General features: G+C 38.4%; 1 protein-coding gene across 10 annotated transcripts in view; it reads left to right on the top strand.

Moving 5' to 3' along the window:
- The first annotated feature begins 9,575 nt into the window (after positions 1 to 9,575).
- The window catches only part of CREM (cAMP responsive element modulator), a 32,716-nt gene continuing 16,362 nt past the window's right edge, over positions 9,576 to 25,929 (top strand). For 2 of the 10 annotated variants that reach the window (XM_074899982.1, XM_074899977.1), the window contains exons 1-3: positions 9,585 to 9,744; positions 15,481 to 15,600; positions 22,617 to 22,763. In XM_074899982.1, coding sequence (XP_074756083.1) covers positions 15,481 to 15,600; positions 22,617 to 22,763 — 267 coding nt within the window. In that variant the 5' untranslated portion in view covers positions 9,585 to 9,744. Of the gene's footprint in view, positions 9,745 to 15,476; positions 15,601 to 22,616; positions 22,764 to 25,929 lie in introns of those variants that run through there. The other 8 variants (XM_074899978.1, XM_074899976.1, XM_074899981.1 and 5 more) reach the window with 8 other exon arrangements.

Raw genomic sequence — 25,929 nt, 5'->3', positions numbered from 1 at the left:
GATGGACCTATGGAGAAGTCAACTTCTCAGTAAATTCCTATCAATTCTTGATTACAGTAGTGAGCTATACAGGTTTATTTGTGGTACATGCATATACCACCTTAAAAATTTGCTACCACATATACAAATTTAATGTTTATATGATTACATCTGCTATCAAGACTGTTCATCATTCTAACCAGTACTGAAATATTTCCTGAAATCCCTGTTGTTTATGTGCATATATTTTATCTGATGCTTCTGTTACTCTGTCTGTTTTTATTAACTTGTTTTATTTTCTCTTACAAAATAAATTCTTTTGGCAGAAGCTGTCTATTTTGTTTATGTTTATGCTACATCTAACACTGTATTATTCTGGTCTAAAATTAGAAATTCTGCAGGCCCATGATAATGTAAACACTATACAAAATACGCCACCACTATATGACCTGCTACTTTATTTAAAAGCTGTTTTACAGACAGCAATCTGAACTGACAGTAAATAGTCCACATTCCCCACCACCATTTCATTTGCACATGCCTTCCATGTTACTATCTGCTCTTTTTGCCTCAGATTTCAAATCCCATTTTTAAAATAACAGATCCTTTAGCCTTTTTCATGTAGAAAAAGAGAATATTTTCTAAATTCTGAGCAAGTTCCCCATCTCTCCTTCACTTGCAACCACATTCTTTAGTCTGTGTACAAGGCTTATGCACAATTTGTATTATATTAAATTTTCACTAAATTAGTTGGTCTGCATTATCGGTGCAGATAATAATATTAAAATAATTTTAGATTTTAAAAAAACAAGATAAATGAAATCAGGAATGAACCTTTATTTCATTACAGCTATTTTTAATCTAGACTTTTATTGTGGATGTTTGTCTTGCATGTGGTGATGTCAAAAATGTGAGTATAAATTGAGCATGACTTTTTTTTTGTTATAAAAATACACAGTATTGAAGCATGATTTTTGTATCTTTTTAGGTTTATGAACAATTTTAAATGTGTAATTATTTTATCTGCTTAAACCCCTTTAATTCTCGGTAAGAAATGGAAGCTCACTGCAGTCATATCCACTAGATGGCAGTGCCGAATATAGAAAAAATAGTAATTTAAGAGTTTAAGATTGCACAACCTGCACTCAGGCTGACAAAATCTACATCTCTTTGTTCATGAAATAGGAAAATAAACAGAAGTCGAGCTCTCCCAAACAACATATATTAGTTAGACATCAACTGCTTATTTAACTCCCAGATTTGTTCTCTCCTTCCCCAGGACCTGAGACTGCTTGAAAAAAAAATTCACAAATGTAATTTTTTCCTTCGTTATTAAAACGGGGCATCAACTTATTTTTGTGTCATTGTAGCTAAGCAGTTAAATTATCTGTATCTATGAGCAACCCTAAATAATTTTCCTTTCCTATATTTTTTGCCAAAAAAAAGTATTGCTAAAAAGATTGTTCTGTAACATTATTGACAAGTAAAATTGCTTGTTTAGAACTTGCATTTAAAGATCAATGAGTTGTAAAACTTTTATAATGCAGTAACTCTGAATCTAAATGATTCTACTTAGAGGATTTTTCAGATATAAAGTAGCCTTATATGTGAGGTATCAAAATAGTAAAAGCTTTTGGAGCTTTCATTTGTTCCATTATAAGGTTGTATATCCTTCCTGTTCGGTGAGTGTATCAAATGCAGTCAGCTCAGGTACTTACTCATTATGGGCTGGGTGGAATTAGATATAATAATTTACTAACAAACAAGTAATCTGGCATTTAAGAGGTTTCAGTGTTCCTATTTATCACATTGCTAATCTAAGCAAATTTAGAAAAGAGATTATAATGAAGCTCTTACGGAACTTTTTTTTCTGACTTGCTGAAAATGGAGCAGTCCTGGTTGGGTTTGAATTAGTCATTGGGATTTTGCTTTCAGGGTTTTAATTTGAATATGAAACTACCCCTGAAGCTTACTATAGTAAATAACCTTTGTAGTTTTCACACTTTATGCATAAAATCCCAAAGGTATTATGTGTTACAAAAGCATGGTAAGAGTTGAGTACACAGAACTGTTAAAACATTATAGATCATTCCTGTCCACAGTATTAGGAAAATGAGAAAGGCAAGTGAGGGCACTGTATGTGACAGAAGGAAAGCCGGCAAGTTCCAGACAAAGTTATTTTACCTCTCCCCATTCATGATTGAGAAATACATTTGTTTACATTATGAGCAGAGAAGCAAACAAACAGGCCATTTTTAGTCTAAACTTCTCTCCTTCCCCTTTAATTCAGAAACAGTGTCACTGCCTTCAGAAAGTGATTCAACCCCCTTTTTTAGCAGTATGACCAATTTTTATAAAAGATGCATAGATCATGTGCACCATAGTAAAATAATACTAAAAATCATATTAAAATAATCTTCACAAAGAGATGCTTCTAACACAATTTAAAAGTATTGCTCAACAGATACTGTGAGAGGAAGAAGTCTGCATCCATTTGCTAGGCACAATGTTTTGGAGAAAATAGTTGGGTAAGTCTTGAGTGGTTCTACCACTGTACTAAAAATGTAAACCCTAGCATACTGCTCTTTGACATCTGTGTGGGGTACATACACACAGATGGAAGAAAAACATTTGAACTTGGTGACTGTGCAACCCTTAGTGATGGTGAATCTTCGATAATACAACTTAGCTTTGAGACAGGTTGAATTTGCAGAGCTGTTGTTTCCAGGAAGAAAAAGGGAAAAAGTGCAAGTAATATCCTTCTTCACTAAAATATGATAAATAGGAAACTTCTAGTGCCCATTTCTAAAATACAATTTTTCAAATTAAACTAGACATCATTCCACTGACAGTTTCCTCTGGGTTTTTTTGAGAAATTATTTTATAAATATATGTATTTGTCTCTCAAATAGTTCAGTAAAACACATTTTTCATATATAATGGAGACTTAAACCTCCTGTAATGTGCAGAAGTGGTAGATAAATAGAATGAGGAAAAACCAATTCATAACTAAACCAGCTGGCAAAACAGCATCATCAAGGAGATAGATTAGTTGAGCTAGCAGTTGATAAAAGATATTTCCTCTTCAAATGCTTTAGCCATTTCTGTGTATTGCTGGTGGTTTAAGAACTAACAGCTCTTGACCTGAAAGAAATACAAAAGCTTTGTCACATATACTATACTGTGAATAACCTGATAGTCTCCTGTTATACTGACTACTACTCCATTTAATTATTTTTCAGTTGTATCTCTTCCTTCTCTTCATAGCTCCCAGTCATCTTTACTTTGGGTCTAGTGAGCTCCATTTATTCAATTGCTTTTGCTTTTCATATTTTATTCTTCTTTCTCTTCACTGTCATTTACAACCATCTACCACCAACAAAAAAATCTGCTCCCACATAAAAAACCTACAGGTGCTAGAAAATCTAGTCTACAGTCAGACTGTTAACCAAATGCAAATTCTTAGTATTTTTTTCATATTTTCATTGAATATTTTTGAATGAATATGAGAACTTTATATGTGTTTGTCTGTTACTGCATTATCTGAACAGTTGCTGTCATTCACCTTTGTGTGAGGTAGTTCCTTGGTGTCTTATTAGTGCCTGCCAAATTATTGCATTGGCTTACATTGCTTTACAGGATAAATCTTTTGCAAAGCATGGTTGTACAACAGCAAATAGTTTGTGGTATGCACATTCCTGTGGCACAGTACATTCACATTAAGCTACCTGAGCCTTTTTAAACCTTTCAGGAAGATTTTCATACCGGCAAACTGTTTTCTGTGTAATTCTTTTAACACAGCGTATGCAGAAGACTTTTAATAGTAAAGTTTTATGTATTTCAATTTTAAATAGAATTCAAGCAGTTGTTTGGGAAGTGACATCTGTTAATATTCATGTTATGAGTACAAAATAATGTTTTATACAAACCTTATACTTTTCACCAAAGTTCAAAGATTGCTCTTTACAAACAGGAGTATATTGTGAGTGGTTAAGAATACTGTGAAGTATATATTATGTTCATGTTATGAAGAAACCATTATATAGGGAAAGTTCATTACTCAGCAGAGGAAATTAGAACATTCCATGTAACAGATCTCAGTCGCCTTTTTTTTTTTTTTTTTTCCTGCAGCAGAAATATCACACATATATTTTGAACTCAGCAATCCTTTAAACATTTCAGCCACCTTACACTGTTACCTAGTCAGAATATTATTTTTCCGCTATAGTAATTTCTCTCATGAAATAAGTAAGTCACAAGTGAGTACACAGCAATTCACAGAATGTCAAGTTATTTGTCTAACTATGGGTTTCCCCATTTTTTATTCCATTCTGGCTCCACTGCGCAGGGAGAGAACAGTGCTGGAGACCTGACTAGGAATGGTAGATGAGAGAACACACACTGTGATTTGTGTCAGTTCTCCTTCTCATTAGGCTTTTCTTACAAACTCGACACTAAGTATCTAACTACACATTCACAAATCATTTCAGTTGTGTTGTTGTTCAAGCAGTGATTAATAATGTGACCACAGTTTAGCTGGTAGAGTATGCTGGTTTACTTTGGCATGTTTTGGTGCAACAGTAAGTGCCCCTCCTTTCAAAATACAGGACATACCAGATAGTACCATATCATTTGTGATTCCTGTTTAGTATTTATAAAATTAGATTTCTGATTACAAATCCTAGAAAAGTTTAGAAAAACCCACCAAAACAAACGACAAACAAACCATGTTGAAATGTCTTATTTCAGACTGTATATCTGTGCTTTGGGGTGTAAAATATTGTAGCATTACTACAGGTTATTATCCAAAATCAAATCATTACAAACCCAAGAAAATCAAAAGTAAAGGCATTTTTTAAAATGGAACTACATTAGTAACTGATACTCTCTTCAAGAGTAATAACCTCCAAGCCTTCCAAATAAAGAAATCCTGTTACTTACATGACATGACACAAGGCAGTGTTGAGCTAGCTGAGGTACTGAGAGCCTCACAGCTGCTAGGCCAGACTTCTCACTAAGCTATACCTGGGGCTCCTCAAGCCTATTGCTTCCTGCATTTCTGGCTTCTGCAACCCACCAAAGTCAAGGTGGTACCTTAACACAGCACTAATTTAGGCAGTATCAATTTTCAGAGGTTTCAGTGATAGGCAGTAGCGGAAAATACTCATACAGTCACTCAGTCTTACTTCCATCTTAACGTAGTTTAAGAAAGCAAACATAATTAAAAACATAATCCTACAGATGTATAACTTTTTTTTTTTTTTAAATCTATATACATTTTGGAAAACAACAATTTACAAAGCTTTTACATTTTACATTATCATTCAATATTTGCCTTTTTAAGGGTGTGCCATTTCTGTTTCTATTTGTAAGCCAAGGGAAATGCATATTTTCCTTGCATTGCTAGCAGTTTATAAAAAAGGATACATAAAATAAATTATTAGTCTTATATTTTATATACACTACATTATTTTATATTGTATACTCGTTACAGTGTACTTCTTGCCTAATCTCTGTTTCAGACGGATCAGGATTCTGTTACAACATGAAAGTATTCGTTACATCAGACTTTCATCACACTTACAAAATAAGTTGTGAAAACAGCGGCTCTGTGTTGACTGCACTTTCCTGTGACTACTGTACAAGTTCTGCACTTGTCCTTCTACTCCTTTAGAGGCAATGAAAGAGTAGAGGTAGGGTTATTTAATGACCAGCTAAAACTTGAGTGGTCCGCAAAGAGATCTGTGGTGCAATTATTTTATGGTAATTCAGTCTCTTCTAGATTCATATACCTAACAAGGAAATAATTTATGACCTATGACAATAATTATAAACATCCCATTTTTAAGGAGACAAAGATGTAGATGTTAAATATCAGATTATATAAGTGAAGAAGAACAGAATGCTGTTAGAAAAGTCTCATTAAGTGTTACGTGAGACTACATTTACTGGACACCTTTTAGCTAAGCATTCAATGGGAATTATTTCTGGCATAATAAACGACCTATAAGTTATCTTTTTTTTTACATAAATAACATTTAGGGCATTTCAGACATAATATGAATAAAGGTTTTTCTTTAACCTAAAAATTATATTTCATAATTCCTAAATGTTTAGGATGTGTAGGTGTGGAATGGGCTGAAAAGAGATATATGTAACACACCAAATGGTTCTAGGATGAAAAAAGATCACGGAACAGACATTTAAATATCAGTTAAGATGGCAATACTGGGATCATTTTTATAATGCATAATCAAGGAAGAATTATTAAATATCAGTAATATTTCAAATAGGATGCCAATCTATTTTTCTGTCAGTCTAACCTATATATTATCATCAAATGTCTGAATTTTATTTTAAATTAAATTTACAAGCAATATAAGTAGCATATCCCTTTTTCTGTCTTTACTTATGCTATGACAATACATGCACTTTTTTACAAGAAAACTACATAGTGTTTCATAAGATTGTAACTGAAATGCACAAAGTTCTTTTAACCCTATTCCTTAAAAAGTCTATTTAAAAGATAGGTGTGAAGACCCAATATGTAAAATCAGTTGTCTGAAGATTACAGAGATGGCATTCATATTGACGTAATATGTATTGGTGAAGTATTTCTGTTCTCTGCAAAGAGCATCATCTTTCTTTTGGTGTCAGTGCCAGCTGAAGTTGCTCCAACTCCCTGCCCATGTACTAACCCCTCCCTCGGCTGATGTAGTACTCCTCTCTGCTGATCTGATCCAGAGTTAAGAATTGATCCAAGTTGAAAGAAACTTTCTTTATATATTGTATCTAACTCGAATTACTTCCCCACACAGGATTCTGGGTTGCCCAAGCAGTTGTATCAACATAACTGGGGGGATGGGGAGGGACGGGACAGGACTACGACGACAACACACGAGATGCCAGAGGCAACTGGGGCTGCTTAAATTGACACTGCTCTTTCAGTTACACTTTCAACTTCTCTTTATAGAACTCTGACTTTGCCCTCCAAAGCCAAAAAACAATTTAAAAGTAACTGCTACTGAATCATTGATATTTCCTTGAATCTGCAGGACATAGTATGAGTTTGGACATTTCAGGTCAGAGAGAAAAGATGACCCAGGTAGTCATTCTGATGGCAGCAAAGTGCCTGAATTTCAAATTTATATTCAGAACCATCATGTATTATAACAATCATAAAGAATCCTGACCTGTGCAAACTTCTTATGGATTGCTTTTGGTCTTCGCATTTGAAACTAAATTGGTTCATATCAGGGATTGATGCCAATTTAATTAGAACTATTTTAGTCACAGTGATGCACTTCTGTGGCAAAGGTTGTTTTGGCCTCGGCTAACACATACAGTACCCCAAAACTGTCACAGTAAGAACACAACACTTCCTCTTCATTGCCCTTTTCTTCCAGCCCACCAGCTTCAGTAAGCCATACCAAGAGCTGAAGTTGGTTAGTTGTCTTTATATCACCAAGGACTAAACGCCTTGGGCAGCGCACTCACTCCTCTGATACACTTCATTAAATCATCAAAGAGGCATAAATAGTAATAAATGCTTGGTTAAACATATCAAAGCTGCTTATTACTTACTTGAAAACTAATAGAAAGTAACTGCTTTTCTAAATCCACACTGTAAAAGTTCCATGGAAATTCTCAGTTTGTTTATATATAACTCCAGTGGTTTCTGCTACTTAACACACTCATTTGAAATTTCTTTCTGTTTGTAATCAGACTTCTACCTTCAAAAATATTTTTGAGGTGCCACCAATATCACAACAGCTACTTTTGTCTTTTTGAGTATACTAAGCAAAACCAGAATTTCTTCCAAAGGCTTCAGTGGAGTTACTCTCAGAAGTTTTACATTTGCCTGCTCATTTGACTACCTTATTATTCTATGGAATATTTTTAGTTGACCAGAGGTTTTCTAGTAAAGCACATCTTTTGATGAATGGGCATAACAATATTGTACCTAAGGGATTAGCTGTCAAACCAGAAGGTTATTAATTGTGGGAAGAGAAACTCCTGTTTAAAACCCTGAACAGACACATAAAATATATGCAACAAACAAAAGGAGGGAAACAGAACTCAAAACAGGAAGGGGATGTTGTTCAGTATTTCAACAAAGGAAATGTAGGATGAAAACTTGCACAAGCAATAAGAACATTTGAAAAACTGTATTGTTTGCACTAGATTGTGGTTTTGATAGTTGTGTTAAATAACTTGTGAGGCAAAATAACAAATTTAAATGTTTAAAAGGCAAAGACCTTTGCAAATAAATCTAATTAATCTTTCACACAGTCAAAGTTATTTGGCTTTTTTTAAACACAGGAAATCAGTACCTAGGTTCTCCTCATTCCATGAATAAGACTGAGTATTTGACCTGTACAGACATATTACCAATCCTGACACACACATCCTCCAATTCTTCAATCACAATGAGTCATGTGAAATTAACTCTGTTTTTTCATTCTCATTTAGCACACTACTGAATAACTTCTCAGAAAAAAATAAAAATAAAAAATCGCTAAATATGTAACTTGAGAACAAGTGATGTATAGATATGCAATTCAAAATATGCTGTAGTATAATCACTTTTGACACTATTTACTTTGTAAAATACTTAACACCAGTAAGACATATGATGTTAAAACACCACTAGTAACAGAATTTGGGACCCAAGCATTTATGGCATTTTAATATTATTAGAACTGAGAATATGGGCCTTATACTTCCTGGAACAAGAAATGCTCATACAGTACAAACCAAACATGACTCATGACATTTGAACGTGTCCTGTGGCAGCGAGCAGAGAAACTCACATGTAGTGCCGGTTGGTTATCTCTTGGCAATTTCTGATTTATTTAGCTGAATACAAAATACGATGTCATACTTCAAAAATACGCTGTATTAGGAACAACTGGTGTGAGGGACGTGCTTTCAGCAAACAGAAGAATTTAAAACGGAGCTGTGGGCACTTCAGTCCGCGGGGCGGCATTGCGGCCGTACCAACGGCCGGCTGCTTGCCGGTCCCTCTACAAGCTTCCTTGTACCTCACTACTGCGGCACCGCCAAGGGGACGATCACCGGTTCGTGCGGCGCCCCCTTCACCGGGGACAGCTCGGGGAAAGCGCCAGCCTCGCCTCGGCTGCGTTCTGCGGGGAGGCCGCTCCGCCGAGGGACAGCGCGGCCCAGCGACCCGCCCTTATCGGCGGCGGCTGGCCGGCCGGCACGGAGAGCGCCCAGCACCGCGCCCCTGCTATCGCACACCTCGAGTGCAAACCCTGTCCGGGTACCGGGGCCACGGTCCCCACCACGGCTGAGGACGCCCAGCCCGAGCAGGCCGCCACCCCAGCTGCTGTCCGGCTCCACACGGCCTGCAAGCGGCGCCCGCCCGGCCGCCACCTTCCTCCGAAAGCGGCGGCGGGGCCCCCGAAAGCGGCGGCGGGGCCCGCCCCTCTCCCCCAGCAGACGGCTGTCCCCGCCAATGAGAGGCGCTGCCTTGCAGCCCCGCGGCGGCCGTTGGTTAGCGTGGTGGCGATTGGCCAGCGCGCCAGCCGCTGGGCGCCCTGTAGCCAATCGGCGGAGCCGCCTAAACCCCGGCTCCTCCTCCTTCCGCGGCCGCTGGGGAAGGGAGTCGCCGCAGACGCCATTTCCTCAGCGCCCCCGCGGCGGCGCGGCTGCATCAGCGCTGACGTGAGACCGACGTGCGGCCCCGCCCGGCCCAATCCCCCCCCACCCCCTGTGACGGGGGCAGCACGTACGGGGCGGCGGGTGAGTGCGGGAGGGGGCGGGGATACGTGTGCGCGCAGCCCGACCCCCGAGCGGGGCAGCGCAGAGGGCAGTGGACGGCCCTGGCAGCGCGGCGGCCAGGGGATGGGGCGGCAGGGCAGGCGGGGGGCAGGGCAGGGCAGGGCAGGGGGGCGCTGTGCCGCTCCGCTCGGCTCGGGCTCTGCCGCCGGGAGCGCGCAGGAGGGAGCGGAGGCGCGTCCCCGCCAGCGGCCGGGAGCGCGCCCCACTCAGGGCCCGCCCGCCTCCCTCGCCCGACACGGTCCTGTCGGGCAACCCCGGTACATCTCGGGGAAGGGGGGCGTGCGGAGCGCTTGCTCCGCTCCGTTACCGCCCGGTGGCCGGGGTTCCCGCCGGGCCCTGGCAGGCTGCGGCTCCGACCCTTCCTCCGGAGCGAGGCTCGGGAGGGAGACCGGCTCGACTGGGCTGTAGGCTGTCCGGCCAGGGAGGGGACGGGGCAGCGTGCCTCTCCGCTGCGATCAGAGGGCCCCGGGACGGCAGGTCCTTGGGGCCTCCGGGGTGCGGCCTCGGCTGCCGGCGGGGTGCCCTGGCGGAGGGGAGAGCGCGACCGGGGGCGGGTGCCAGGTGGGTTTTTCCCCGAAGGCAAGTAGGCCTGGTTATGCCCTTGCCCATAGGGTTTTCCAAGCTGGGACAGGAAAACTGGTGGGAGAGGATCACAGTGGCCTTCTCGAGCCCTAGGTCTTGCTTAAAGTTTGAGGGGTTTGTCTGCATCCACTACTGCCGTGTCAGCATCTTGCTTGGTGCAGTTAAACGATTACGCAGGTATTGACACTTAAATGATCCTTAGACATGGAGAGGCTGGTTGGACATCTTTAAACGGGGACCGTGTGTCTTCACAGCGGACAGCACTGTCTTGTCAGATTTATCGAGGTCGCAGATGCATAGTGACGGGTAGCATGCTTGTGCTTACAGTAATGGCAGGTTGGGTTTTTACATATTTTTTTTTTTAGGGTTTTGTTAAGATATTCTAAGAAGAAAAAGATGAGGAAGAAAGCGAGGAAACACATTAGAGTTTAGGAGACACGAGAAACTTAGTATTGTGCTGATACTGAAAACTTAACAGAAGGATTGTACTTTCAGATTCTGGTCTGTTGCGCTGTTACTTATTTTATCTGACTGCTGTGACCACCTTGCCAGCTGGTGTGCTTCACAAAGCAGGGTAGTAAAACAGATTATAGACTTCATGCTTGAAAACACAATGCCCTTCTGAAACTAGTGCATTCTGAGAGTTTCCACACTCACTGTGCGGTCATCAATAAATAAAATAGGTGTTTGCAAATTCACATCCTTGCTTTAGTAACTTCCCTGTGAATGAAAGCTGTAAAGATATTTGAAGCAAGGGCTGAAACATTTCTTAGCCCCTTTCAATTTCCTTTGTAATGTCATCTCTGTAAACAGTCTCTGATGTATAAAGTATTGTTGAAATAAAGAAGTTGACTTTAAAATGTCTCTGGGTATTTAATCAGACAGTCACAGGTTTCCAGTTATGCACAGTAGTGTACCGATTTGCCTATGCAGTTTAATTTCACCAACAGACAAATATTTATGTTAATAGTCAATGATGTAATTGTAAAACAACAGTGTTGGGGAGGAGTGAAAGGATTATTTGTGCTCTTTATTACACAAGCACACATCTTGATAGGGATCCTTCACCTTTCACCTATGGACAAAAATAGAAAAGGTTCACACTTTCAGCTGTAAATAATTTCCAATTTTCTAGGTCACCGGGGCAACGTTTTCTGTTAGCTGCTACTGTTGGTATTGTCCCATCAGGGATCCTGCTGCTATCAGTTCAAGAAGCTGTTGATGTGCACTGTATACATCTTAATCAGTGTTTACCTGGTACTGACCTACTGTACGTTAGTCTTAGTGATTATAGTAAACGCATACTAATATATATTGAAATGCTACTAGCTAGTTAACAGTTAAACCTTCTGCCAGATCCTGAAGATTTCTTTGCTGTTTTGTAGGAAGAACCAGTATCTTTGCCTATGTTATAGAAAGCCATTTTTTCCTCTTTTTTTTATGGGAGGGGAGAGGTATGACTTGTTTATTAATTTAAAAATTTAGACTAGTATTTAAAAGTACTCTTCAGTGATAGAAAGCAACAAGGTGGAAAATGTAAGAAGTGAATGTATTAATACTGAATATAAGACTAAAGCTTGTATATAATTAATCATACAATAAAGAAAAATGTTATACAATTTTAAACAGGACCTAAGACCATATACTTTAAAACTGTTTGCTTGGATTTCCTTTAAAATAGGAGGAAGGTAATGTAAACTTCAAAGTGTGATGTGTACTACTACTGATACACTTTTATAAAGGATTTTAAGTGCTTGGCAAAAGATTTTTCTTCTTTCTTACTTTGAAACAAAAGCAATAAATATGTTAGACTTTTGCTTTAGACTGTTTTAGTGTAATAAATGTGAAATCTTTATGTTGGTAGTTTCTGGATTGGATTAATAACTTTCTTACTACAGACCACACTACTGATGTTTTAAAAAAAACACAAAAAACAAAAAACACAAAAAACCACAAAACCCCCCCAAACATCTTAGTTAGGATCTCATTCTGTGGGTTTTTTTGTATGCTTGTTAAAACCAGTTTGATTTATTCATGGTAAAATGATATATAATACAGGACATAGAAAACCTGTGCAGCTAAGGTTATAGGAATCTGAGAGCTTCAGAGTATACTAAAGATGGTGATAGCCTGGACTGGACTGTGAAGTTCACGAATTCCTTAGCTCAAGCCCACGTGAAGTGATGTGGCCCTGTGTAGCTATCACATTTCTATCCCTGTGGGCTCAAATGACTGCAACTGACCTTCACCTGTAAATTTAGTAATCCCCTATGGTTGTGTCTACCAAAGATTTATAGTCTGTAACATGTCTGAATGATGACACTAATGTGCTACATTTTGTCTTTAGTCACCTTTCTCATTGAAGTTTTATGCCAAGGTACCTAGTGTATCTTTTAAAATTACTTATGCCCTTTGTTACTTTTGTTTCAGTCTTGTAGGCTATAGTTAGGTCTTTATATTTGGACAGCATTTTTAGTCAAGTCACTGTTTACAAATATACTAGAATTATCAGATTGTCAAAAAAGGTGGGGTTTAGCTTATTTAGAGTATTTTCCTGTGTTCTAGGGTGACAGTTGCATTTTATGGCAGTCAAAAAAAGCTAATTAAAAACAGTATACAAATTTTCAAATTTTGTTCCACTGCTAAAGATTTATAATAGAAAATAATTTGTGCTGTCACATATACACCATTATACACAATTATAGATGGAAAAATCTGTTTAAATTCTTGAGTTTATGTATGTCAAGTCTTAATTGTATTTGTCATTTCACTGGCATGTATAATACTTGTTGTTCTTACTTAACATAGATAAATAATACGGTCCTTTCTACTATGTTTTGTAAAATACTAGGAATAACTTTGTTAGATTTTCTGTTGTGCTGATGCTCTTTTCATAGCTATTTGCTAACTCAGTTCCTGGAGCACAGCAGATGAAAAGTTTTTGGGGAGAAAAATCCTGATAAAGTCATAAAAATAAACAATTTCTGTTCTGCAATCAGTGAGAAATTAAGTTAAATTTTAGAAAGTAAACTATTTTTTCACAATATGAAAAGTGGCTTTTTCCAGGTAAAACTTCTATGGAATGCATTCAGTGGGAATAAAAGTAGTTGTGGTTTTTTTTTTTCCAGCAGTAGGTTGTCTGTGACAGATGGCTTTAGATAAGAAAATACTTCAGGGCCTGTATAAAGTGAATTAATTCTGACTATATTCCCCATCTTTAGGAAGAAATTGCAATTAATATGTTGCCAGTACCTATCTGTTATTTAATCTGCCTTGGTGTGTGAGCTAGTCTGAAACTTATGGAGGCATTCTTACATGAATCAGAGTTTTCATGTTTGAGACTCTATGGATGGTCCTAGTTTACTAAGGAGGAACATTTTCCCCCTACTTTATTATTATTATTATTATAATGATGAATGCATATACAAAACTCGAATAGTTTAATAAGATGAAAGTTATGGTGGCAGGCTTGGTGAAAACATTCTCCTTGGACTTGCTCACTTTTGGTGAATTTCAGTAGATCCTTTATTAGGTTATATCTAGAAAAAACAGTAATTAGTGGTCAGTAATAAGACTGGAACGTAGAAAGATTTTAGGTTTAAAATGTCTCCTTATGAATCTAATATGAATTGATACTGGCATGTTGTATGTAACTTCTATTGGCAGAATTACTAGTGTTAACCCATTAAATCTTAAGATGTGTACAGCTTGGCTACCACTAGCTGTATTACTGTTAAGTCTGGTCAGTAGAATACCCTAGGAGGAATAGAAAATAGAAATATGCTTCTCTGTGTCATTTGACTGGATTTCTTTTCATGTTTTCATGCCTTTAGGTAAAAAGGGTGATTTGGTTATTTGAAACTATTTATTCTCAAATATTGTGGAATATTCTATAAAGTAGTGCTGCAGAAGGAGTTGGGTTTACATTTAATTTTATTTAATGTAGTTAACTTTTAACATGTGGGACTAAATTCAGAAGCCTCAGAGTCAGACATGTAGCAGACTTCCTTCCCCGTCTTGTTCCTCTCTAAGTGTAAGACATGATAAGAAACTGCAGTTAACTATCAACCAGTTAAAATAGTTGAACTTCGAGTTCAGACAGGCTTGCCATCCCCTAGTTACAGTAACTGAACCCAAGAAGTGAGATTTGCTGCCTCTTAAATCCCACAACTGCATCACGTCTTGCTTTTCCAGCCTCAATTCCTTGTGTAAGTAAGGTGTAGAGGAGAGCGTACCCGTAGGGCATCCTGCCTGCCTCTGCCTGACCCTATCCTGTCTCTGTTTTAACTGTCCTGTTACCATGGCAGTGTTTGTGACGACCTGTTCAGTGTTGCTTCTTCAGTGCAGGGTTTGGTAGGAAAGGGAGCCAAAGAGAGCTGCGCTCTTGTTTTAAAACCTGCACCTTCCATTATGGCTAAGCCTGCCAAGAGATGCAGAAAAGAAGGTGTCGGGTAGTTGCATTTTTATATAGCAAATATATTTGGAAGTTTTCTCTATGGAGTTTAAACTCATAGTTTAAATTGAGGATCAGGGAGTTGCTTACTCTTCTATGAAATTTACACTACTTTTAAACCTGCAAAACGAGTAGAATCGTTGTGGGTCTCGACCTGCGAGTAGTTTACAGACACTTCAAGTGCAGATCCCAGCTGGGGGTCAGTATCTCAGGAAGTTCAAGAGGGCTGTAGCGGCACACATCTGGTGGTCAACTCGAGCCTTGTCCAGTAGGAGACGTGAGGCACGAGGGGCCTGCTGTGGGGCAGTGCTGGCGGGTCACTCTGGAGGGCTGCACGCCCAGCCCCGCTGTCAACACTGCACAGGACCCCAGGACTCTGTGCTTGTCCCTCCCCTGAGAACCATTTCCAGAACTGCCCCTCCTTGCAGTTTTTCAAAGTACTTGTTTTAGAGCTCCTGGCTATACGAATTAATATTTTTAATATGGGGAAATGGGAAGGAAGGACTTAGTTCACCTGATAGTTTTGAGAGAAATCTGTTTATTTTCTATTAGTTGTCTGCTTCAAATATAAAATAGTGTGGAACTACTCTTTTCTCCCTAGGTGCTTGATATACCTTCCTGTACTGCATTATTTAGATGTGTATGTACTTACTTTTAGACAGATGACCATGGAAATGGTTGTATCACAACAGGATGACAGTGCAGTGGATTCTGTGCCAGAGAGAGATACTGGTCTCCTTCAGAATCAGCCAGGCCAAAGTCAGATTTCCCCAGGATCTGAGGTAAGCTGAAATGTGGAAAGATTAGAAGAATCAGTAAAGTGATATTCAGAACTGTTAAGATTTTTAAATTATTGACTTGTATGGAGTTCTCATGTTCTGTAAGTCTTGTTATTAAATAGGAAAAATATAGCAAAGGTATACTGAAAACTATGCCTGTGGTATTTAACAAAGGGCTAGTATAACATCAGGACTGTTAAAAGCTAACACTTTCAGGAGAATTTTTTTTTTTTTCCACTTATCCAAGATGATTATGTTATGGAGATGGGAATAGGGTCTTAAAGAGTGGAGGTGGCTGCAAAATCAAATGTAGCTAAAACATGTCTGTATCTTGAAGATGCATTGTACAACAAAAATTAAAAATTAATAAAAATATCCATGCTTCTTCCGTAGTTCAAATCTTTGTACAGAATATGTTTTGTCTTCTTGCAAGTACACTTTTAATGTATGCTTGTTTTGTTTCATTCCTGTGCATCCAATGACAGTGTCTGGAGTTCTGAAAATACACTTTAAATGTTTCGTATGGTAGTTGTACCTCAATTATTCTTTGTTAGTTAACAAAGATGACATAGCAATAATCCTCAAACATTAAAAATGTGCACTGAAATGTTCAGTATTTGAGAGAAATAGTGTTCTTGCCAGAACTAAGATTTATAGCTTCAGGAAGCTATATAGACCCCTTAGAAGGATCTTCAAAAACCCCAGTATAAATGAACTGATTTAAAAAAACATCTTACAGAATTTCTTCTTCATCAGAAGTTAGAAGTTACTTGATAAGATTTGATGCTGTGCATCTGGTATGTTAGATACTTGATTTACATTATAGGAATATTTTCAAGACTGAATGCAGCTGCTTTTTGTCAGGTCTTCAGACACAAAGTAGACTGCAAGGTATTTATGTATGCTTATTTGTTGGTTTTGTTACCTCTGTCATTTGTTGTGGTTTTGATACCTGCGCATTGGGAACAGTTTGTTTGGTTTTTCTTTTAGAATGGAGCATGAAACCAAGAATTTTATTTGGTTTGCTCCATTGATGTAATCCTGTTATTTCTTCTTTCTTTGATGGTTCAGTTCAAATTTTGTTTTGCAACTTCATAGGATGCTTTACATGTAAAAATGTACAATAGTCTCTGAAAGAAAATACCTGTGAATTCTGTCACTTGGGATTTTTGATGTTCATCTAGAGACAAAGCTGTCACTAATGCTGTAGGAGGGATTCTGCTGGGTCCCCAGGGAAAACACTTTTTATTTTTCTCTATGTTTAATGCTTGAGTACTGTGTGTGAAGGTTCAGCCATACCAGGCATGGGTCTCAGGTCTTTCCTCATAAAGTACTGGTGGATCTCGGTCAATTAACACTAAAATGAAATGCATGTCAGTTTGAAGGCTCAGGATAACAGTCTTGAGTTTACATCTGGGAGTCCCTCTTTTAGGTCAGATGGCCTAGAGAGCTGGTCTGGGAGTCAATGTCCCTCTCCTGGGCCTTCCAGAAAAGTGAGGTTGATGCAGCTGTGCCACTCTGTGAAAAACAGTGAAGCTGAGAGGCCCCCAGCTGACAGGCCTGTCACCTCTGCTGCCAGGCAGGGCTGCTGCCTGGCTGGCTGCTCCTGCGCTGCTGCTGCCCAGGGCCTGCAGGTCGTGCCACCACCCTCCTTGCATGTGGCAGCTGGGAGTCTGTGCCCGCCCCCTCGGCACCTTGAGGCTCAACTGCCACGGCATTTCTCTTGCTTAAACAGACCCTGACAGAAAGCTTATTGCTGAAAGGCCTTGTTGTGACACTTCTTTGGGTTAAGATGAGCAGGACTTAATTTTCTGTTCCTACCTGGCAAGCTCAGAAGGTGAGACCTTTGTCATGATAAGGGTTAGAGGTGGATTGTGAGAAGTTAGCAAATGGCAGGGGTCTTGTGTGGGATATGTCTGCTTTTGCTGGTATGGGATGGGAAATTTGGGGCATTTCTGAGGAATTCATGACCGTGCTGCTTGTCCAGCTTCTCTGTATTTTGACCATTACAGAAGGGCACAGATAGCTCCTTCCCCCTCTTTGGCCTCTGGAGGAGTGCGGTTAACAGAAGACAACCACTTAAACGGACTGAAAGTGACAACTTCCAATCATCTCTCCTACTATTTTTTTTTCCAATCTGCAGAAATATGAGAAAATAATGACTTGGTTCTTACAGAGAGGTGAAATACCTAGTCACTGAAACTGAGGGCTGCTTTTCAGACATCTGTGTGGGGTTTTTGTTTGTTTTTTTTTAACCAAATATTTCCCAACCTTGGTTTTGTACAGTCAGAAGTAAAGCATTTTAATATGCTGTCTTTCAATATGCAATTTGTATTTTTCTCAGTGTTATCAAAGAATTGCAGAATGGTTGAGGTTGTCAGGGACCTCTTGAGATCATCTAGTCCAACCTCCCTTCACAAGCAGGGTCAGCCAGAGCAGGTTGCCCAGGACCATGTCTAGTTGGGTTGTGAATATCTCCAAGGATGGAGTCTCTACAGCCTCTCTGGGCACCTGTGCCAGCATTTGACTGCCCTTACAGTAAAAAAGGTTTAGTTTTTTAATGTTCAGATGGAATGTCGTGGGTTTTAATTTGCTTTTTTTTTGTGTGTAAGTATGACTTCAGACAGAGAATGACTAGCAAAATGCTGAGGAATACAACTGTATTTAGGGGTGTGTGTGGTTTTTGGTGGTTTTTTCCCTCCTCTGGAGTTTAGGCTTTTTAAAGAAATACCTGCCATTTAGGTCTGAAAAGGCAGACAAGGTATTCAATAAAATGATAATCTCTAGAGGGCAGACTCTTGTTTTGTACTGAAGCATGCTTAATGTCTCCCATGGTGGGAGGCAGGGGAGACATTAAGAATGTCTGGGTTGGAGCATTATAGTGTGATGAGATTACCTCCAATGCTAAGGAGGACCTATTGTACGTTATCAGTAGAGAAAAGATAGAGTTTTGTTGGTTTTTTTTTTTTTCTAGCTTGTGTGATAGATATTGCTATATACTACTGCAGTTTTTCAGTGATGAAAGTAAAATTACTTTTTCTGCAAAAGCAAATGCTATAAAATTAGAAACTAGCAAAAAGGAGATGCATCTTTCATATATTGAGGCAAAATTGACAATTTCTGTTTTTAAATGGTCATTTAAAAAATAAAATTAATGTAGAATAAGATTGCATTTATAGTTATATTTCTTGCATCCCTCAGTTTTAGCCAGTTAATGAATTGACACAGTATTGTTTTGATGATCCAGACACCAAAAGAATTAGGTAGGAAAATACTAATTTGTAAAAATTTTGGTGGTTATCTTCAGAAGCTATTGGAAGTGTACACAACACCTGTACAGAAGCTTGATGCCTTTTCTTCAGGGAGGAACAAAGGTGGAAGGTGGAAAATTTCTCAACCTGTTTTGAAATTGGCTCCACATATTCTCTTCTCTCTCACATGCACGGATCATATATAGGGCTGTTCTTAAAAGGAAGTTAATTTGCATTGAAATATTCTGATGAAGTTGACGATAGTCAAACTTGTATCTTGGAACAGTTACATCTGCATTGGTATTCAAAGAGAAAGTAGAGGTACTATTTGCAGGATTTCTAGAGGCTGTAATGTATTCTGTGTTGCCCTGTGCTTAGCTACACTAAATATAACTACAAAAATCTAAGAGGAATGTGTGCTTTTTTGGCATTGGCTTTGGAATTGGCCAAAACTTCTCTGTCTTCAGCTTTTCCTTATAGAGGCTGCTTGGTGCCTATGTGTGGTGAGTCCTTTGCTCTTTTATTAGGTGAACACAGGAAGGGTTTGCCTTTTTTTTTTTTTTTCCTTTTCCAAGAAGTACTTTTCACTTTTGGAGTCCTTGCAGCATTTAGATTCTACAGCAAGGACAGAAATCAGATGGAGCTTTGCACTGCATACTTCATATCAGCAATGTTTGACGTATGGGGGGTTGAAAGTGAATGTAATCTTTGTAGGGAAAAGTTCTCTGACCTTGGGTGACAAGAGTATGTACATCCACAGTATAACTGTACAGATGGACGCTATATCTTGAAATCAGATGAGTAACCTCTTTCTCTGAAAGCATGTGTGCCTCAGTATGAAGATAGTTCATGGTCTTTTTTGCTGTCTACTTTTCCCTCTTGAAAGAGGGAGCAATTTTATTTCCAAACATATGAAGTATGGGACCATAGTGCTATAACGGAATGCATGGTTGATATATGTTGAAGCTATTACACTTGACTGTTGCATGCCTAAGAGAACAGAACCCAAAAGGGCATTACAACACCTGAAGTCTCTTTGCCATTGCCAGGGACATAACCCTTACACTGTTTAACCAAGTGCTTAATGTGTTAAGGTTCCCTTTACCCTCCATGTTACTGAGTTGCTTCTGTGGTTTTCGGTCATCATGCCAGACAGCCCTTGCAGATGCTAAAGGTAGCATTGCTTGTCACTTGTCAGAAAGTAATTTTTTTGCCATGTCTGTTTCAGTCAGCGTTTACGCATGATAACATCAGAAGGTTCTAGTATTTCGGTTAACACAGGAATATTCACTTTGAAAACAATGCAGAGGGAAATGTGAATTTAAATTGTTTTAATAATTTCTGGTATTTATTAGAGAGATGCATAATATGAAGTTGGAAAGGCTTTTTCAGCCTTAGTTCTAGAAAACAAACCTAATACCAAAGAATCAAAGACATTTTTATAAAGTTCATAGGTTACACATTGTGTAACCTTTGGATATTTGTGGAAACTCAGCAAACAGTGATCAAATCAAACTGAGCTGTTTAAAATAGATATAAATGAACAAACAAATAATTTTTGATCCAGTTTTAGAATACTACCATTTCCCCTTCCCTCTACCCTACCCCTCCTTTTAATCTCTTACCTGAACTAATGGGAACAAAACAATTTCTCTCATGATATTGTAAATTTAAAAGTGTTAGCTGAGTGTTTTTTGTTTTTTTTTTTTTTTTTTCTGTGTGGTTGGTTATACTAAAGAAGAAGCTTGTAAATGAATGTAGTGTTTCTTAATCTTGAGTACTGGATTACTTCCTGATTTTATGTGTCTGACCCATTGTGTACTGAAAACAAACTCATGAACTGTTCACCTTGTACTGTTTTGTGTGCGTTGTACTCAGAAAATTCTTTCTGATACAGAGAGTATTGTATCAGATTGCAGCTCTGAGAAAGATAGTAGTAGATCCAAAGGTTTGGTGAAATTGCCTTTGTAATGTTCTGAGAAGTTAGCATGCTTTGTAAACTTGTAAACTACTCCATGCTGTTTCTTTGAAGCTTGGGTTTAGGATGACGTCAGCTTTGACGCAAAATAGATCATACTCTTCAAATCTTTGAGACTTTCTAGATGTAAATCTCAAAATATCTGTTTCTGATAATAACATTAATATATGTTTATAGATTGGGAGGAAGGTTTGTATGTCCTATTTACATATTGCCATTTAATGACTTTTTAAGGAATGATTGTTTCCATCTTGGGGTTAGAAATGCCCTCAATTGTTCCATTTCCTGAAAAGCAGTTCAGTTTCCTATAACAATTGAATAATTACATAGTGAATGTTGTCAAGATCCTGCCTCTGTTCCCTAAAAACATTGTTTCTTCAAGATAACTTGAGCCAACATCTGGTCTTTCTGATAATTGTACATCTTAAGAGTAGTTAAAATTTTTCTCTTGCCTCAAGAAACGAATGTTTCCCAGCAAGCAATGGCTTATGAATCAGGAATGAAAGCTTCTTTAATACTTGGAATTAAAAAAAACCTTCAGTGTGAATACAGAAGACTACATACATTACTTTATATATATATTGAGCATTCATCATGTTTTTCTTTCCATTGTCATCTCTTTCTACTGCTTGTACCAGATACCTTTTGGGGCTGAGAACCAAGCTAGAAATAGAATAATACCAGCATTTTAAATATGAGCCTGGGATTATTTTTGTTCATGCAGAATATAGAAATAAGGTTTTTCAGTGAAGCTTACTTTGACAAACATAATATCTCTTTTTATTGTATGATTTACGTTTGTCATTCTCTTCCTTTGAGTTTAGAGATGTTTCATCACACAGAACTGGAGATCAATCATAGTGTTTTCCCATTGCTTCAGTATTTTTGTTAGTAGACTTTACAGTTATAGCATAAATATTGAACGGTTTCTTAGCCCATAGGTGTTTAACTCTTTCTTCCTCAGTGATGATTGAGAGCCAAGGTCTGGGGAAGGCTGGGTGTGCTCTCAAATGTCGTCAGAGAAACGGCTCAGATTATTCCTAAACAAGAACACTTTCCTCAGCTGTGCTAGGCTTAAAGAAGATACAACTGTTCTTTTTTTTGTTGTTGTTGTTGTATTGAAGCACTGACACACTCCAACTCTGTTTTTCTTGATATATCACTATATATATAAAAGGGCGTTTATTAAACTAAAACAATTTAGAAATCCATCTATTTCTTTATTTAACTTTTTTTTTGCCATCTGTAAAGTTCTTGGATCTCTTGAGATATCTGTCTTAAAAGTGTAAGTTCATACTAAACTCACCTAACAAATAAAGCAAACCCAAAGCAGTTAGGGATTATTTTTTTTAGATTTTTTTCCTGACTGAGAACAGTCTGCCCTGTGTGTTGTTGCAGCAACATAGCACTTCAGTGAATACTGTATTTTTTTGTTACATTTCTTGAGGTTCTTCCTAACTTCATGCTAGCAACAGCAGATTTTGTGTGTGTGATAGCTTAGGGTTGTTTTTAACTGAAAAGAAAACATGAGGTCTCTGGAAGGAAAAAAAAAAAAGGAGTAGGAAAGAGTTGCAATTTGATTCGGGACAGTTTTAAGATTTCCATACCATTTCGACAGATACAGACCAAACTTTTATTAGTAAGCTATTTTTGTGTGTGTGTGATAATTACACATATCTAAGCTATTTTAGATATGGAATCAAAACTAGATTTTTTTAGTATCACATATAAAAGCATTTGCTGACATCTTAAAGCATGTTACTTAAACATGATGATTGTAATTTTTTCAGGTTTCTGTAGCTGCATCAAGTGCTGGAAGAGGATCTCCAGCTGTATCTCTAGTGCATTTGCCTTCTGATCAAACTGTTCATGTCCAGGGTGTCCTTCAAGCCATACACCCCTCAGTCATTCAGTCACCACACATGCAAGATGTTCAGGTTAGCTCTTTTATTGTTATGTTTTCATTAATATTTGGTGCCCCGTAACTCTTCTCCCAACCCCATCTTCAGTTTCTCTTTAGTCCTACCAGTGCTGCAAGATTTACTCATATGGTGCGGGAAATGGAGAGGGGGGAAGGTGGCAAACTGCCAACCAGTAGCAGCCTTACAAGCATTGTGTAGTGATTCCTTAATGCTTCCTGTTTATCTTTTAAGAAATTGTGTCTTGGAACCCTGAATTTATGCAACAGCAAATTTGTTAATAACATGGCCTTACTTTAGTGTACCTTGCAGTTTGTCTGTGTTAACTTCTATGAACATCATGCTCATAATGAGACTACAAGCTCATTAATTTGCCAGTAACTTGTACTGTATTTTTGGAGAGCATCTGGATGTAATGGAAGTAAGCATATAACAGTTGAATGATTCCTTGTTGGTTTTAGCAGGCCCTGTTATATAGCATCTGGTCTTGCTTTTTGTGGGTGTGGATATGTAAAGACCAAAATAAATGATTATTTTACAAATCTTCACATGTTTAAAGTTGGTGATTTTAGAAAATGGGGACTGGTGCAAAATGCTTGAGTTCTCAGAGCTTTTAAACGGTGAAAAAGACTAGAGAAAATGAACTCGCAGTGTTTTGAAAATTACTTGGCCTCCCACTGGTGTTTTCCTTGTAGCTAGGCATATCTTTGCTCTAGTTTTCTGAAAATCTGATTGTGAAATGTCAGCTGAACTGTTTTTTACAAATAGAATTGATATCTCTGGTAAGAGGGGCTATACACCTGTTACGTGTGAACTATATTTTACCTGCAGTCATTGCAACATGTTAAGGTCAAGTCATGCGTTGTCAGTTGTCTTGAGAAGCCACCTTTAATGTTTGAGTTCTTAGTAGCATTCAGGTATAATAAATTAAAATGCATATATAAGTATGATTTATCTTAGAGATTAGAGAAAAAGAATAAAACCTTGGCCAGATATCGACTATTTTATTTGTAAGCGGTAGGTGTAGATGATGGGACCTCGTAAAGTTTTGAAATTCTAGATCACTATTGAAACAGCCTCAGTAGATGGCAAGAGGCTTGGGTTTGGTCAAACCTGAAGTCAAATCACAGTATTCAAAATACATACTTTTTACTACAGCATTCTTCCTAACTGTAATCTACCAGAGAACTTTATAAGATAAGCGTATCACAGTCATTTCCAGTTTCTGTCACTGCTTTTCTTCAAGTCAGTATAGTCAGGACATACATGCAAAAATAGAGGACTTGTTCCAAAGCTCAGAAGGAGGAATATCTCTGGATTCTCTTGCCAGCTGCTGCTGTGTCATCTTAGGGGAGTGGAAGTTGATTAAGCATTGTATTGAGTGAACTCTGGTTGTCTTCCCTTTCCCAAAGGGACCAGTGAGAGGAAAGCTGTGACCTGATTAATACTGACTAGTTAGTTCCAGGGTTTTGCTCTAGTTTCATTTGAGCATGGTAATGGCAAATAAGGTGTCTCTACAAGAAGGGCTTGAAGATGCTGTTAAAGACTCCATTACAGAGGTTGTTCAGCCCTTCTGTCATCCTCTTAAGTACTTTCTCCTGCCACCTGGTATTTCCTCCAGACCATTTGGCTTTAACTTGATATCCTATCTCTGCCAGAGATTGGGAACTTTGGGAAATGATATCAGTTTAATGTAAAAAAAAAAAAAAAGTATGCCGAAGGTTGATGTTACAGTTTGCATGACCTCTCCCTCAGACACCTGCAGCTTTAAATCAGAAGGCATTCAAATTTTTTCTTGTAATGCTGTTGCTTTTTGGATTAAAAAAAAAGTTTGTTTATATCATGTTCTGTGCTGTTTTGTTACTGTTGTTTTACTTGTAGGAAGGCTTGAAGTTCAGATTGTTATTTGACTTTTCCAATTGTTCCCACCTGTAATGTATCATGTATTGGCAGACTTACATGTGCTTGAAGTTAATTTGTTCAAATGCAGAGCAGTGTGGTAAAGCTGAAGCTTGAATGATGTCCAGGAAAAAATGACAGTGGTTTCCAATGGTTAGCGCTGTGAATGTGGCTGCTTGCTCTCAGAGCAAGTTGAAACATTAAATTTATCTCCCTGTGTTGATGGAAATTGGAACTCTGAAATTTCTTGCAGAAAACTTCCTCTTCCACACTAAAATGCTTAAATTTTCTTGTGATTTCCTTACCTTCTTCCCAAAGTACGACGGCTCCTGACTTCTTCAACCATTGTCACAACCTAGGGGTGGCTCTTGGTAACCCTTAGTGGAATGGGAAGGTTTAAAAGCACTGTCTTGTTTTCCTGCTATTTGTCCTGGGACAAATAGATTGATTTTTTTTTTTTTTTTTTTTTCTTCATCCCCCTGCAGAATGAGAGTTCTGTTTTGAGGTAGGATGCCCAGGCTCTTCTTGTTTGTATAATACTGTCTTAGTTTTGAAGGTTTGCACCAGAGGCTTGAAGGTGGTTCCATGAGTATTTTGCTTTAGGGCCCTGGAGAGAAATGCCTTTCAGGAGATCTTGCTGGTCAGCATTGGTCCATCCTGCAAAAGGATAAATACAAACTTGAAGCTCTTGTATCTCTGCCAGTCATCTCTGAAGTTTGGTTTGGAGCTGTACATGTGTAGACATGCAAAACTCTTCTTATTTCTTTTTGGGTTTTTTTTTTGGTTAGGCAAGCATAGAGTTTTATGATGTTTCCTATGTATTACCCAGCAAAATGAGGCTACATTAAATAGTTTTACACAGAATTGGAATGTAGAAAAATAAGCAAGTGAAGAGATAATTTCATTCTGCAATAACCTGTAGTTCTTTCAAGGTGTAGTTTTGTAAGTTTGAGTTGGGGTGACCCAGGATGATAAATTTACAGGACCTTCCAGCAGTCATTTTCTGTTGGGGTCATACAGGTTTTGTTTCTAGCACTGAGCACTCAGGCCTGGCAGTCTCGTTAGTTCTGGAGCTCTTCCTTGTCTTCCCCAAGCTGCCGGGAAGCCTCCACTGCACCCAGGTCGAATACTTGAGCCTTCTAGTCACTTAACTCATGTTTGTTCAGTGTTAGCTTAGGCAGCACTTAGTCTGAAACTGCAGTTGGGTCTGTCTTTATGCGAGAAGGTAGTTTTCCACACCACTGTCACTGCACGGTTTCAGTTTAGAAATCTTACACACTAGTAG

The sequence above is a fragment of the Athene noctua genome, chromosome 2 (assembly GCF_965140245.1).
Source record: "Athene noctua chromosome 2, bAthNoc1.hap1.1, whole genome shotgun sequence".
Classification (NCBI taxonomy): domain Eukaryota; kingdom Metazoa; phylum Chordata; class Aves; order Strigiformes; family Strigidae; genus Athene; species Athene noctua.
Note: the sequence above shows the minus strand (reverse complement) of the source record. Positions and strands in the feature narration are given on the sequence as shown.